General features: G+C 39.1%; 1 protein-coding gene across 10 annotated transcripts in view; it reads right to left on the bottom strand.

Annotated features, from left to right (window-relative positions):
• WNK1 (WNK lysine deficient protein kinase 1) overlaps positions 1-16,645 on the bottom strand; it is a 111,248-nt gene that overhangs the window by 69,046 nt on the left and 25,557 nt on the right. For all 10 annotated transcript variants that reach the window (XR_011141655.1, XR_011141667.1, XM_068947031.1 and 7 more), the window contains exons 2-3: positions 5,029-5,201; positions 101-321 (exon numbers count right to left, since the gene is read on the bottom strand). Coding sequence is in view for 8 of the 10 variants with exons in the window: in XM_068947031.1 (XP_068803132.1) it covers positions 101-321; positions 5,029-5,201 (394 nt within the window). In the remaining 2 variants the exon portion in view is untranslated. The remainder of the gene's footprint in view (positions 1-100; positions 322-5,028; positions 5,202-16,645) is intronic.

Genomic DNA, 16,645 nt, shown 5'->3' with positions numbered 1-16,645 from the left:
CCCTTATGGTACCACATGTACCTTGATTAATTTTCTTAAAAGACTCAAGCTTCCAAGCAGGTAGAGCGGCTCACCAGCCTCCAAGACAAGAGAGGCTTACCTATTACACTTTTGGCAAAAGAAGCTCGTTTCAGAGTCGCCAGACCCAGGTCTCCAATCTTGACTGATCCAGTGGGGCCAGTAATGAAAATGTTGTCACATTTTAAGTCTCTGTGGATAATGGGAGGAGTGCGCGTGTGTAGAAACTGCAAGCCTTTCAGTATCTGACGGCACCAGCTTCGTAGCACTTTGATTTTCATCACTTTAAATCTTTTCAAATACCTAAGGAAAAAGTAACAGTAGGTTATATATGCGCCGAAGTCAGTTATTACAATAACTAGATAGCTGGCTTGCTAAATTTAGAGGCATACAAATACTTAAAGACGTATGCGTTACATCACCACATTATCTACTCATTTAAGAGTTCACTCTACCTTTTACCCCTAAAGTGCTCTAAGTAGTTACAGCCTTTTCCTTGACTAAATAAAAGGGGTGGGGTGGGGAGGAAGAGAGGCAGGAAGAGAGCCAAAAAATGCTACAGATCAACGAAGTAAGGAGCTGTTGCGAATGGTGCAAGAGCTATGAAGTCAGAACAACTGAGTTACCAGTATCAGTGCAAGCACCTTGGCCAAACATTCCATGCTAAACGGGAAACCTGCTTCAAATTTACTTCTTGAGTTTGTCAAGTAAGTTAGAAATTCATGAAGATCACTTCCCTGGAAGAGGACAGGGTTTGATCACTTGAATCTGACTGATACTACTCACTACTTCAGAAAAATAAAGCAGGGAGGTAGGGGAAAGCAGACAGAGGAAAAGCAGATCTTTATGTAGACTCTGCCAAAGAACTGGCGTGGAGCAGTTTATACGTAAAGTCAGTTTACCTCTTTGCAGGAAGAAGATGGCCCAGCCTGAATTGTTCTAACATTGTTGCCTTTTAAAATCCATAGCCAAAGAGTCAAAATTGATCCCCAAAATATTTTCCAGTACTTGTGACATAAGGAGCAGAATAAGATCACACTCTTAACAACAGATTAGAGATGCCATAAAATAAACAACCTGTCAGAGTATCCATATGCTTTGTGGTAGCACAGCAGGTGATTAACATGACTTAAGCTGGCATATTCTCACATTCTCTCTTTGGGCAAATCCATTTAAAGCAAAGAACTCTTTCCTTCTTCCCTTCCTTTTTAAAATATATGGACTAAAATGCATTTAGAGAAGGAACTGTTGAAAAAGTACCTTTTGTACAGGGAGGACTTTAATTGTTATTCAGCTAGTGTTGCTCAGTTCAAGTCTGACCAGTTTCACAATAAGGCAAGACTAGTGGCAAATTCTGTGATCATTATGAAGTTTAAGTTACAATCTTAAAGTAAAACCAAGGCAGCTAGATTGGCCCATGGCAGCATTCGTTCTCTACATATCCACTTGATGAGGAGAACAAGTCCTGATGAAATTACTTGGACTAATGACAACATAAAAACTCAAGACATTAATAATTCCTGCTATTTTAATTTATCCAGTTCAAAGATAGACCTGTAAATTAAGTTGCTAGCAATCCTCTTGCTGTGGAAACAGATCTGTAAAAGCAATCAGGATCCAGTTCCATAAGGAAATCTCAAAACAGAACGTAAAGAAAGGCAGGGAAAAAGCCAAGCCAAGGAAGGAGATGAACCAAAGGAGGTTCTGGATCCCATCAACTACCACTTGAATTTTTGCTATTGTCACAACCCTCGTTCATCTCTCTTGAGCCTGTTCCAAAGATCACATGGCAGGGGCACTTTAGTTCAGCATTTGGATTCCCTAATTACATTCTTGGTTTCAAATACAGTAGTTTACTGCCAGCTTCTCACTCTTAAAGGACCTGGGCTCAGACTGTCACCCAGCATCCTGCGGTGTTGCTATAATTTTTCCAAAACATTGTCATGAACTAAGTTACAAATCAACTTAAGGCAGAAAACATTTTAAAATGAAATCAGGCATAAATATACAAACATAAAAGACAACCATATCAGCTAGTATCTTTTCATTTTTCTTAGGGTCATAGAATAACTCAGGTTGGACGGGACCTCAGGAGGTCTTCTCAAGTCTAACTTCCTGCTTCAGGCAGGGTCAGCCATGAGGTCACATCAAGTTGCTCAAGGCTTTTTCCAGCCAGGTCTTGAAAATCGCCAAGGATGGAGACCAAACAGCCCCTCTGGGAAACCTGCTCCACTGCCTGACTGCGCCCATTGTGAAGAAGTTTCCGCTTAAATGCGGTCTGAAACTCTTATCTCAATTTATGCCTGTTGCGGCTCATCCTCCCACCATGGACCACTGTGAAGAGTGTGACTCAGTCTTTCTGATCTCCTCATAGGTACTAGAAGGCTGCTCTTCAGTTTCCCAAAGGCTCCTTTTCTCCAAGCTAAGCGAGCCCAGTTCCCTCAGCCTCTCCTCACACTGTAAGCGCTCCAGCCTCTGGCCATCTTGGCGGCCCTTTGCTGAACTTGCTCCAATTTAACCCATGTTTCTCCTGTCTATTTTACAAGATAACAGTCAGTTGAAAGAAGGGGGGGGGGGGGGGAAGACAGTTGATCTTTGCACAGAATAAGAGCAAAGATGAGACATATGGCTTTCTTAATAGTCAGCTTCAATGAATGGAGAGAAATGGGAACTAAAATTTGGCTTTCTGTATCAACATCTTTCTTAGCTCAAAGGCTGCTGATCTATCATAACATTTCATCTCTGCAAGCCAGAGAAACCCTATTAAGTTAGCAGAAGCAGTTGCAAAAGTATGTGTCCTACTAGAAAACTGCCACATTCATGTAAAGCAGAATAGGAAAATGCAGTACAGTGGCCTTCAGTGACAAAGCTAGTGGCTAAGATTTAAGTCAGAAAGAAATCATTGCCTTCATTAGTAGTATTATTAAAATGAAAATAAGCAACTGAATTCAGTTTTCCCAACATTTTAATTCCATGCTAGTATATACTATCAGAAAGCAATTAAATTATTACAGTACTTGAGTTGTATAATTTTTTTCCATTGCTATGCAGAGGTTCATGGATTTTACTTTGCACAAAACTAGAAATGTGCCCAGATAACAATTGGAAAGGATGAATCCACAATATTTTTTACATTATTTATGTGTGTATATATATTTTAAAGTATGCAAAAATGATAAAGCATCAGAACAAGTTACTTCAAGATGCCACCACATTGTTCTTGCATTCATAACTTTTTTTTCCCCCTCCTTCATCAAGCATCTACAATGCCCATGTCCTAAAGCTCAGAAAGACGACGACATCATTTGGATTAAAAGCAAATATGATACACACGCTGAAAAATACGAAAGTGATACTTAGTTTAATTTCATAATCAAAAATGAGGCTTCAGTATAAATCTAGGAACATGGCAAAGGTACACAAAATACTTAGTGATATTAATTACGGCAAATCAGAAGATTCTCATTTAGTCTGTCTGTCAGGTCTCAAGTAAAGTGGACAAGAATAAACTAAACTACAGTTACAATGCATAAGCTATACAGTAGAGAAAAACAACATAAGCCTGCAGCTTAAAAAGATCTCAAGTCAAAAGCAACATTAGTTCTTTCTGGATAAAATAAATACACCTTCATAACTCAGACCGTAAAATAGTCTTACGGTGAGCAAGTCAGAGTTATTTCTTCTCACAAACAGGTGACATTGTAAGTCTCCACTACTCCTTTTTTAACTTGCTCATGCCACTATATAATAGGCCAATCCAGACACTAATATGTGCTAGGGAAAGGAAGCAGGAAGAAAGGGAGAAAAAGCAGTTAAATTTAAGACCATATATTCTAGCATAAAAAAAAGGAAAGTGAACATATTCTAACTTTAAATAGAGGCATCCATACAGAGCTGTAAAACCTTTATTATTGCTCTGAGCACAAGGCTTGAAGATAAAAATCATACATCTGCTGCTTAAGTATCTTAATACTAACCTCCAAAAAGTCTTCCCTGAACATAGGCACATAAAGAAAATTACTGCATCTTTAGCTTTCCAGCACTGTTTCAAGAGACAAGCAGGTCCCTATAATTGCAATCCAGAATCCCAATGGACAATTTTTTCCTGCTATAAGCATGTCCATTTGTGGCTATCAATAAGCATCACAAAAAAAACCCACAGGACATTCAGGCTATTTTAAACAAACGGATTGCAAATTCTTTCCAGCTTCTACAGGCTGCTTTGAATGCCTCTCAGAGACTTAAAGGGTACTGAATTAAGACAAACGACCTACAATCTCTGCATGGCAAGCTTTGGCGATTTTATTTCCAACAGACTACCTGCAACCCGATGTTCCTGAACAAGCTCACAGCTCTACAAGTTTCTCCAGCCCAGGCAAAGGTGTACGATTTCAGTGCAACTCCCTGTAAGCTTTAAAAACCACCAGGGGGCTCTCGCAGCAGCTTGAGTCCCTGGCGTCAACACTGTCTTAAAGACATTCATTTTCACTCAGCTACTTCATAGCTTGAAATTCCAGGCAGCAGCTTAATTTCAGCAATAATTTCAGATTTTTGTTAATTACTTCATAAAGTTTAAACTAAATACAATTTCTTCTCTTTACATATTATTTTTACAGTAGTAACACCCAATACCTCTTCTCAAAGGCCTTGAATTAGACTGTGCTTTGAACTTTTACCAAGTAGTTTACACTCTAAACAGAAGGCAGCTTGTGAGAAAATGAAAGATTTCAAGACAAGTGAAGGGACGGCGTTGCCCTGCTGAACTCTCAAAATCTGAAAGTTTTCCTGTACGTGCTCACTAGGAAGTCACAAGCAGGAACATGACAAGCTTGCTAACTTACAGGTTGCTTCACTGCACCCAGCAGTGCTAGTAAGACTCTGCCTAATCAAAAATCTCCCTGTGTAAGTTTAGCCCTCAGCGAAAGCACTCTGACCTTACTTATCTGAAAATATGACCTATTTTTAGCGCTCCTGATTATCATATGCTTTGGCACGCCTGAGTTTACTTACGTTTTCAGTGTTCCAGATGTCATGAGTTCCGTCACAAGAACAATACATTTTTTTCCTTTGACTGTAGACTCCCAGGAATCATAGAATCGGACAATATTGGGATGCTGGAGCCCCTTCAGCATCCCAGCTTCCTCTTTAAATCTTTGTCGTTCTGACTTGGACAGTTTCCGATCCTAACGAGAAAGAAAAGGTAAGTAAGAAATCTTTGCTTTATTTTCTAGCCCGAGAGGCAGCAACTTGAAAAAGAGACTGCCAATTCTTACTTGTCCATTCACAGTACACAACTATCTTTTAAACACCATTTTGTTTGCAATTGCACTTAAAGAGTCTGTTTGGAAGAGGCTATTATAGCTTTTTATTTCATACAGTTTTCCTTGTAATCCAATTGCTCTCAGAGGTAAACATAATGAGTCTGTAGAGTACGTTCCTCCTTCATGTTTCCTCCTTCCCTACCTGAAAATTATTTTCACAAGAATTAATGTTTGACTGAGGGTGGAAGGAGGATATCCTAAAATATTCAAAATGTTCAAGGCTAGGCAAAACAAAATCCTTTCTATAACAATCTCAGATTGTGTGTGTGTATATAAATAGTATATAAATTTATACAAAATATAAATATACATTTTATACACTCACACTCATATATATGTACGTATGTTTAGAAAACCTTTTGTTATTCCTATGCATATAACATGCAGATTGGCAGCAACAGACTGGATTAACTCTCCATAGAGCGGCAAAAGAATCAAACCCCTAACACATAGGATACACTTATAATGCTAAAAGAACAAGCAAATGTGGGTTAATTTTCTTTAATTAAAAGCATAACCTCACAACTGAGAAAATTTCCTCTAATCCAGTATCCAGGAAAACAAAAAGAAACTTACACTAGAGATGGACAACAATCTTTTGGCCAGAGACCTATCCTGAAAAAAAGCATTCCTGGACTTTACTACTGTATCATGTAGCAACATCCGGCTTTCCAATATAATCGGGGCTGTGACCTGCTATTACCAGCCTCAGTTGCACATCCCAAGAGAAGAGAGTCTCAACATGTTACTCAGTTCAGTAATGCATAGTCTCATCAATCAGACTGATCAACTGACATAATTTGAATTCATATGCAGGTAGTATTAAAAAAAAAACATTTCAGGATACACTAAACCCCCAGGATTTTAGAATCATTGTTTCAAGCATAATTACCTATGAAAAATCGGCGAGTTCTCTGTCAGAATTATCCAAATTCACTGCATGTTTCCTTTTCAATTAAAAAGGGGTGGTATAAATACACAGAGTTTACTTATACTGTTCACAACCGCCTATTGTCCTCTAGGGCAGTAATTCCTCTTCCCTTGTAACAGTTAATGTGTTTTCTCAATACTACTCAGCCATACTAATGTCTAAACCACCCTCTGCTTATTTAGATTATTAACTTTTTCCACGAGGTCTACAAAGCATCTTTGGGCATGGACAAGCTTGGATTATTTCCAAATGCAGCTCCTGTTTCCAGAATGGTAAAAGATTTCCAGGTGAAAGTTTGCAAATAGATTTGAATTTACTTCGGGATCAGTAGTTTAATCAGTGCTTATAAATATCAATCACACACATACTTTTACAGTTCTGTTTAGGAAAATGCTAAATTCTTAAGCGTCACAAATGAAACCTATAGGTATCAAAAGCATCCAAATCAGCAACTATTTCCCTCTGCAGAAATTAGCACTACCGCTCCTTCTCACTCTTAGGAAAGCATCCTTACACAAATATAAGCTTTGATGGAACGTTTTTCTTAGAAACATTCAGCAAGCACATTTATCTAGGTATGCACATCTGCTTAGGTTTTTTTGAATGTGGAAGTGATCCTTTTAGAAACGTTCAGCAAGCACATTTATCTAGGTATGCACATCTGCTTAGGTTTTTTTGAATGTGGAAGTGATCCTTTTATTGGACTGCCTTACACATCCAGTACCTTTCCTTTCCTTACAGTAAAGAGGGCAGTACAAGTTCTGCTCAAGAGCAGCTAACTGAGCGTTACCCGCAGCTGTAATACAGAAAAGCGGCGAGCTGCTATAGGTACATCAGCGAACCTATCACACACACAGACTTCTAAAGAAGCTTTCAATACATCAAACAGAATACAAGATTACAATAAAATAATCATTTTTACAGTGAAAACTAAGCATGGCATTCTCAGATTCTGCACTGGATCTACATAATCCACATTTTAAAAGCTAGCGTCTAGCTGTAAATCCAGTTATTACACATGGTGATTTAAAAAAAAAAACACCACAACAAATTACTTGAAATTCAGTTATGTAATAGGAACACCCATATTCATTTTTGGCCACGAACTAGATTTTAGACACACGCTTGGATTGAGTTTCTTTTATTTTGTGCTTTCTGACAAGCCACCTGCCACAAGTACTGCTAACCAATTTTAGACTACACTTGACATTAAGTTCTCATTTTAACTATGTAAGCCTAATCCCCGTTAAGGACCTCATTCAGCTTCCCCTACCGCTGTTCTACTAGCTCCAAATAGAACCTAACAAGTGCTAATCACTCTTATCAACAAACAGGCTCCTAACGGGCATGCATATTTTGAGTCATTTCTCTTTCTGGTCACATCAACGGTAACATCATGTTCCTGCAAACATATCTGTGACATTTGAAACAGATCCTCAACACTTGAAGGCCAGCATTTACAAAACACACCCCCCCCCCCAAACAAGCCAACAATGGCAGTATGCTAAGTAACTCAACACTACTTTGAAAGTCACAGTGCCCCAATAAACTGGGACAAGTTTGGACACAAACGCAGGCCAGCAGATTTCACTCGGAATAACAGCTATGTTTTTGCAGTCAAGGAAACACTGCACCTTACAGCAGCACATTGCAGCAGCAAAAGTTAACATTAAACAGAGCTGTGAGAAAAGGACAGGGGAGCCACTTGCTTCATCTGACTGGTAACACATACTACCTTTAACAACCCTCATTTCCTTGGCTACTTGACCCATAAACTCATCCACAACAGAGTAACTAATATTCCTTTGCCTAAAAAGGCTAATACCAGCTAAAAAGAGTGCAGATATCTAAAAAAAACCTAGTCTTCAGGAAGATCACATGTGCAATTATACCACCAAAATTGTCCGGCAGACACCACAACCAGTTACACTTGTACAAATTACATGCCTAGTGAAACCTGAAAACAGTTTACTACAACTAAGGATTTTAAAAAAGTCACAAGTACATTTTCAAAACTTCAATATTTCATAGAACTAACACGTTATAACGTGTTAGTTCTACAGAAAGACTTTCCTGTATGTGTAGAGATGGACTCGAGCAAAGCCCATGGCAGATATCACATTTTGGCATCTTTTGAGCTGTTAGCATAGGCAAACATGACAACTTGTCTTAAAGGCAGAAGTTCCTCTTTCTTGTATGAACATGCCGTTTAAGCAGCTGCTGCTACTAAAACATTGAGAGAAGCAAGACGACCAAACACTACATTTAATCTGTAAGACTGAAAAATGGTGTTACCAGCCCACATTAGCTAGAAATACTTGTGGAAAAGTAGCAGAATGAGAACTTCTTGGTATCACAGGAAATCCACACAGACGTTTTGTACAGAAGAGCTCCAGCAGGAAAAAAAAAAAAAAAAAGCTCTAATCACTTAAAGGAAATTAAAAGGACATTTTTCAAGAATTTAGGAAGCACAGAGTTGTCATGATCCTCAATTATCAGCACATACTCCAAGAGACTCAAAATCTCAGATCTACCTTTCAAAATGCAGCTACTAGGGGCACTATTCGGACTCCCCACGCACTGCATATGGCAACAGGACCCCGCAGGAATGCAACAGCCACCCTTGACCCAGCTCCACCTCTAAAGAGGTAGAAAAAAGTTTGTGGCATATCATTCAAAATAAGCTGCTACACTCGGTTAATTTATATCAGTGGTGGTTCAAATAAACAGACCTATCCCCTAAAGCATTCTTCCTGTAGCCCAGGGTTTAAACAGGTATACAGATGGATCATTTCAGCATGTATTTACTATTTTGTTCCAGTAACAAAACAAGAAGCTTTACAACTTAACGTTTCAATATCAAAAAGTATAGGATTAGTTAAATCAATTCAATGGTTTTTTTCTCCCTCTTTTATTTATTTATTTATTTTTAAATCAAACAGCTAGAAACTAAAAAAAGAGATGCTTTTTAAGTCTGGAAAACGTATCTGATTTTCTAAAGAGGAAAAACCACTTTAAGAACAATTAGTAGCATGCAGTTGATATCCTGTCCTTCAGAGATCAGTTTGTTTTGAAATCCCTACTAGTCACATTTGGGGGGGGGGGAAGACACCACCCTCCTCCCCCAATCATTTTTTAAGCCAATAACGACGCAGCCTTAGGCAGATGAGACAAGCCCCCAAGTCCAGAAGTCAGCAAGCAATCACGTCCTTGTATCCCAATTAGCACATGCTGAGCCTATATAGCCCAAATATTTAAAAATATACAAGCTGTCAAACTCTCAGCGAGTTTGCTTCCTAAAATGGTTTTAACTATCCCACAAAATGGACAGCATTGTTCTTCCTGAACTGACAGCTTCCCCCAAGGACTTCGCTGTCACATCCCAATCACCGGGCTGCCCTTAGAGCAAACTGAAACAGATGCATCAAGCCCACTCCACTCATTTCATTCATTCCTTTCCACCTACATTAAATTGTTTTGACAAGCCAGAACAAACAGCAAGGCTTCCCAGCACGTGACCAGTAGCTCCGCGGTGCCAGGAGCCTGAACAGAGACAGGCAGCAAGGGAAACGATTGTTCGGCTCCGTACCATCCAATACTTTTTTCTTGGCAGACTGCGTTTATCCATGCACTTCCTTCTGATTTCTTTTGCTCAGAAGATAGCTGTCAGAGCTATTGATATTTAACACACAACAGGGATCTTGGTCATTCTTGGTGAACCAGGTACAGGATTACAATTTCATTACTGTATTTAATACACAGGAGCAAGAATTATACACAGAACTATCATCCTTCTTCTGTTCCTGTACCAAGGTGCTTCATACAAACACAAAGAAATTAGTTGTTGTACCAAGTCACAAAAAGCGAGGCTCATCTGCTCAAAGTCTCTATATTCATCTGGTGAACTTTTTACAGCTTAACGTCCATTCAGCCTCCTTCTTAACTGAAGACAGGGAATACATCTCTGACACCTAAACTAATCTTAAGTGTCAAATGGGCTGCTTATACACCAGCCAACAGGCTCTAGTCAGGTTTTTTCCTTCAGTTTTCATTATTAACTTCCCGCAGTCTGAGTTTTGTCCCACAAACACCGTAGCAAGAAGTCACACATGCGTGCATGGCGCATCGCAATGCTGCACAACCTGGCTCCGATACGCAAAGCAGCAGAACTGCGTTAGCAAAGCATGGTACTCCACTTATGCTGGATACAGAGCATAGCTATTCGGCCTGAGCTCAAGTAAGGGCCTCACATCACCTCCACCGTCCACTTTCACTAAACTTTGTTTAGTGCACTAAACAAAGAGCACTAAAACCACCTGACCTAAATTATACGCCAATTCAGCACTTTTAAAGAAAAAATGTCTCAAAGCATTAATTCAGTAGACATTCAGAACGGCAAGTCAAAGACCAAGCTTTAAAAGTTACCTAAGGAAACCCTACATGTTAGTATAAAGAATCGATTATTCACAATTTTCCTAACAGTAAGGACTGGCATTTACACTCAGCTGGCATTAAACAGACACAGCTACACACTAGAGCCACACTGCACTTTGCTTTCAAGCACATGGTAGGAGAGACCAACAACGCGGACAGGAGAAACACCCTGTGTGGACGCCACTAGTTCTGCTCTCCGCCTTGTGCTATGCATCTTCCAGGTTGATTGCCCCTTCTCAATACCTAGTACAATTAAACAGTCAAGGAGTCAGAGCATCTTTATGCACATCAGAACATTTCTGACCTAGAAATCTTCCCAGTTCTCCATCCTCTACAAATAAGTACCCTGGCAGGAGATAGAGGCTCAGTTTAAACTAGTGGGGTTTTTTTGTTTTTTTTTTTTTTTTTTTTATATAAAAAGTTCAATATGTGAACTGCTAAGCACTTTGAAGAGCTGTTTCCTCTTCTGTATTTGGAAGGTGATCACAAAAGAGGACATAGAGACCAAACACTTTACCTATTACAAAAGAGTTTTGCTAGCTTTCAGCATATCATACTGTTAGATACAGAAATTCTATATATAGTGTGGCAGGGGAAACCGCTTTTTTTTTTTTTCTTTTTTTCTTTTTTTAAATCTACACTAGAGCAACACTATCTAGCTTTTATCCAAGAGAGATGCAAAACACTGAAAAGAGTAGGAATGATGCATCATCATTATGTGATGTGCTCTGTGAACATAGAGCAATGACAGACTCCAAAGTGCTGCTGAAATACAGATAATCTGAATCATAACCATGGTAAAATATCTAGCTGTGCTGAGGCTACATCAAACAGCAATGTACCAAGCTTTCCAAATGTCTGAACACTTGAGGGGAAGACACTGGTTCTTCTAGCCTGTTATGCAGCGCAAGTAGTATACAGAAAAGACAAGTGTTCTTCTGTGTGCATTTCTGCAGCATATGAGAAAGGCTTTCCAAGCTTTTTAGGCAAGGTTAACGAAGGGTCATCAGAGGAGAAGACAGCAAGGCAACGCTCTGATATTCAGAGCTGTTAATGGAAGCAAGGCTTTGTGGGCTGCAGTGTTCTCATCCTGAAAAAATCTAGCAGTTAAGAGGAAAAATAAGCACAGTGACTACTGAGCTAGATTAACAAAGAATCTACTGAGCTTAAAAACCATTCAGAGCATTATGCAGGTGGTACCTAGAAAAGGAAGCCTAAGTGCATAAGAACCGCATCTACTTTTCTGTGTCAACGCCTAAGTCACCCTAGACTTTCCAATGTTAAAAAGCCAGGTAGAAAGGAAGAAAGAAAAAGGAAGGAAGGGGGAAGAGAGAGCTCAAAGCATGTCTCTGTACAGCAATGGGCATGGAAATTGCCCTCCACAGCTCCTTCCACCAATATACCTGTTTCTAAATCATACAGTATCAAAAAGAGTGATTACATGAATACAGCTGAATAGCTGCTGTTCCAAATGTAAGCGATTTTTTTTAATATCACCTAATACAATTTACCAAACATTCAGAGCATACAAGCACCCTGTTTGAAAGCTTAATGGTGTAACATAATGTACATAGAGGTACATGAACCTGTAGCTAACCACAGAATTAGGAATCAGATCTGCACACTGAATAGAAGTTTTTATTTTCGGGTAACCTCTACTTTGTGCGTGCTTCTCACTAAAACTCCTACCCTCTGATAGTTCAACCTTTCACATCAAATATCCACAGCTTCATATTGCAGGGGTTGGTTCCAAAATTTGAGCTTGATCATAACAACTTGGGGGCTCTCAGCATACCTTGTGAAAACAGGCAGCCGCCAAAATTGCCAACTAATGAATGAAAAGAGTTTAGAAAGGCAACACATTAAAACAGTGGCTATGGAGGAGTAATTGTGTCAGAATAGGATACCCTCAAGAAGTACATGAGAAGTCCACTAGATTTAAGAGTTGCCAGAACACTACTGTCAATGCTTCCAGACTGCACTTCATATTATATATGTGGACTAATTACTAAAATGAACTGCATTAGTATACATTGTTTGTTCTTCAGATAAACTAAATGTCATTTCCCCCCAAAATATACATGCATTTGCCCAAAAGTTTATTAAAAAAAAAAAACAATCTACCTGCCAAACAAAGGGAAAGATAACAAAAAAGTCAACTTTCTTGCCATAAAGCTGCAATGCCCAAAACACTCTTAACCTTTCCAAAGGTTAGGTATCTCCCAAACATGATATTCCACAGTTATCCTTCCAGTAGCCCAGGTCATTCGTCCCAGAAACTGCTCTGCAAAGACTTCTGGAAAGCTCTCATAACAAGGGGTTTACTTGATAATTTTCAGTGTTGCTTCCTTATTCACGCTTACAGGATTTAGAATCAAGATCAATCTTCGCATCCGTACAAAGTCACATAGTTTGGAAGAAAAGAATATAACGCGCACCTTCTCCTTGATCTTAGGCTACAGAGTCTCAACACAAAGGCTCGCAATCAAAGAAAAGTAGGTAATCATATAAACACAGAAGTAATAATTAACAGGTAAGTGAATCTGAGGAAATCAGTATTGCTGTATTCTGGGTGCTACTAATTGATGCTTTTCAGTCCCCTCTCTCCTCACCCTCATCCTAGTTTGAAGATCTCCTGATAAAGGTATTGGGGATGGGAAGGGGACTTACTGAAACACTTACTGAAGGTACCAACAATTTCATGCTACTGCTTGAAAAGTTCCCACAAAAAGAATCAGGTTTACATAAGCTACACACAGTTTTAGTGGAGTATGCAAATAATATTGAAAAAGGTAACGCTAAAAGTATAACATACATATCTACCACAATGAAAAAGAATGTGCTTAAAATAGTTACCTATTATACCTTTTAAACTTATTAATTAAGGGTAATTATTTTTACAGAGACTTCTTCCTACTCAAGTAGGATATTCAAAAACGCTCTAGATTCCAGAAAAGCACACAAGTAGTCAATCTGAGTGAAAGGTTGTGGGATCATTCACAGCAGTTGCATGGTTGCCTAGTGAAAAGTACCTTTTGCATTTTCATTTCTATTATTTCGATGCACAGATCTCTCCTGAGTAGCACAGCACACAATTAAGTGGAAGATGCAGCTCTTTTGTTAAAAGACACCATAAAGAAATAGAATTGATTCTTGTTCTTTCTCCTGCCATTGATGAAGAGAAGTGCCACAGCAAATGTACATACAAGTCTAGTGCTGCTGCTCAAAGGATACAATTAAAGAAGCAAATAATATGTATCTTGACAGAGATGATGCTTGTGTAAGCTGTGGGGAAAGGAAGAAGAGAATGCAACTTTGTCTTCTAATAATCAAAAGGGGAGCAGGCATATCTGCAACTGAAGCCTTGAATCATGGCCTTTGATAAATTCCTCTTCTGAGAGTTCAAATATTCTAGTGATTAAATAGAGAAAATAGGTCATTAAGAACAGTTCTAGGCTTTCCTTGTTGACTTGTATTTCACAGAGGAGATCTGATTACCGATTCAAGGCTCGAGTCCACAGGGCTCCTCAGTTTCATTCTTCCAAAAACACTCCCCCCCGCAAACCAATAAACACATATGCACATCTAAGCTGGTAAAAGTTGGAGCACACAGGTCAGAAGCAAAGACACAGAGGTACTTCCTCGTATCCTAGCACAACTGATCTTTCCTGCAAACACACTGAAGAGGAAAAGGCACTGGACACGGTGGTGGTGGTGGCATAGAGGGGAAATTATGCTCATTTTTATCTCAACTTCATGAGATAATGATTTCTGTAAACATCATTTGCTGAAAGCATTTGTAGTTTCTTACTCTGTACTAGAAGATAGAATAAAGTTTATAAAAATAAGTGCCACACTTCAAAAGTTAGAGATATTATGCACACACACACACACAAAAGATTGGTGCTACCACTCAAAGGATTTAGTCCGAAGAAGTCAATTACATATATCCTGAAAGGTGAGGCTCGAGTAAGCCTCAGGAAATAAGAAATGCAACTTTGTCCTCATATGAAAGGAGGAGCATCTGCAACTTACATACGTGATTGGAAAAAAAAAAAATATTAGCACTGCTCCCCATTTTTTATTGCAATTGCTCATCAGTCTTGATGAAGCTATAAAGGTGGCAGGAGAACAACTGTTATATTCTCCTGGTGTGATCTCTTCCCATTTTTACATATGCAGTGGCACCTGTGCCAGCAGTAGTAGTTGCAGCATCTAAGACACCTGGTGGCAGCAACGCCATAGGCTTAACCTGTATTAGAAGGGCTATTATCCTCACTGAGGCAGTCCTTGGTAACAGAAAAGGCATCAGAACTGGAGTTCATGCTCGTCTGCACCAAGTTCTAGCACCCTTAAACGAAACTGATTTGTAAGTAGTCACAATTACAAGGTCCTTACAGGTCTTCAAGCAGAAAAAGTAAAGTTGGCTAAACTCTCAAGCTTTTGAGGTCTCATAATCCACATGGATGTGGATAGGTCAACCGCTAGTACTGCTATTGCTCTACAGGAAGCAGAAAGTAAGGAACAACTACAACATGCAAAACCAAAGATGCTTCCATAAAAAGGAAGTTAACACTACATCAGAGATCAGCTCTCTAACTTGGTAAGAGAATCAAGCCATTCTGCATCACTTCCTCACGCTGAACAAATGGCAGAAGTGGCACAAGAAGCATAAGGAACATGTAAATACAACATGCATTACGAAAGCCGCAGCAGAAAAACACGTTTGTCTCTCTGCAGGACAGCTGCTGATCAGAATGTTTCCTCTTTATGTGGACAAGGTCACACGAAACCTTGAAGTACGATTCCCAATAACAAAGTTTATCTTTTGTTATAGTAGCATCAAGGGCATTTTTACTTTCTACAACAGCAGAGATGCCTACCCTGCTACGCCAGTGCACATACAATATCACATACAAATACTAGGTGGTAGGCTCACGTCCAGTGCTTGCCGGAGACAGACAGATGCAAGCATGAAGCATAATGTCTGGGACAGAGATATTTCCAAATCTGTCTAGATAACATACCGACAAAGAAAAGAACCTATACAATCCACAAAGGACTAAAACAACCGGACTAAGAGACTTCCAAAAACTCAGCACTGTCTGAATTCTTAGATCACCACTTAAATTTAAGTGCAGACGTGACAGATCAGACTGTGCTTTACACAGGAAAGTCAAATAACAAAATTGTTTCACCTGTGAACCTCTACTGGAATATTACCTTGTTCAAAAGCTGTACTGGAACAATGTGAAGACAGGTATTAATAGAAGTCTACATTACTCCTCTCCCCACACTCTCACATCAGCAGAAACATTCATAGGCAAAGCACGGAAGCCAGGCTGAAAAACCGATCCAAATAAGAACAAAACTTCACCTCTGCAGAAAACAATGACTAAAACTAACCAGTACATTGCCTAAGCCCCAAATTTCCATTGGGAAATCTGAAGCATTTCACTTGCACACTTCAAAATACGTCTATGAAAATGATAAAGCAGCTTCAGAGTAAGCTACGAAAGATAATACTCATACCTTTATCAAATCAGTTATATATTTTTCCTTTGTTCTCTACAAAGCCAGTAACAGAAAAATATGAAACAGTAGCTTGACCTCCTGTGAAATCTCTCAGGTCCTCAGGAATCTGCTCTAAGAATGGCAAGCAACTGTTTAGGCTTCAGTCATTTCTATTCTAGGCTTGTTTTAAGCAGCATTTGTATTTACTTGCACAGAAGTGTGAACAAGAGATGGCTAAAAATTTTATTCAATTTATTCATCCTGAAAGGCTGAACATAAGGGACAGTAATCACAATATCATCCTACAGAAGAATAATCAGTGTTAGAGCAGAGAACTCACCATTTTCACTCAAAAATTGCTATTTGATCCATGGAAGATAAATGGATAAGTTTGCTATCTGATACAAGTTCACAATAAGGCATGTTT

This window comes from Struthio camelus, chromosome 1 (genome assembly GCF_040807025.1).
Source record: "Struthio camelus isolate bStrCam1 chromosome 1, bStrCam1.hap1, whole genome shotgun sequence".
NCBI classification, from domain to species: Eukaryota; Metazoa; Chordata; class Aves; order Struthioniformes; family Struthionidae; genus Struthio; species Struthio camelus.
The sequence above is the reverse complement of the archived record's forward strand: the minus strand, read 5'-3'. Positions and strand labels throughout refer to the sequence as shown.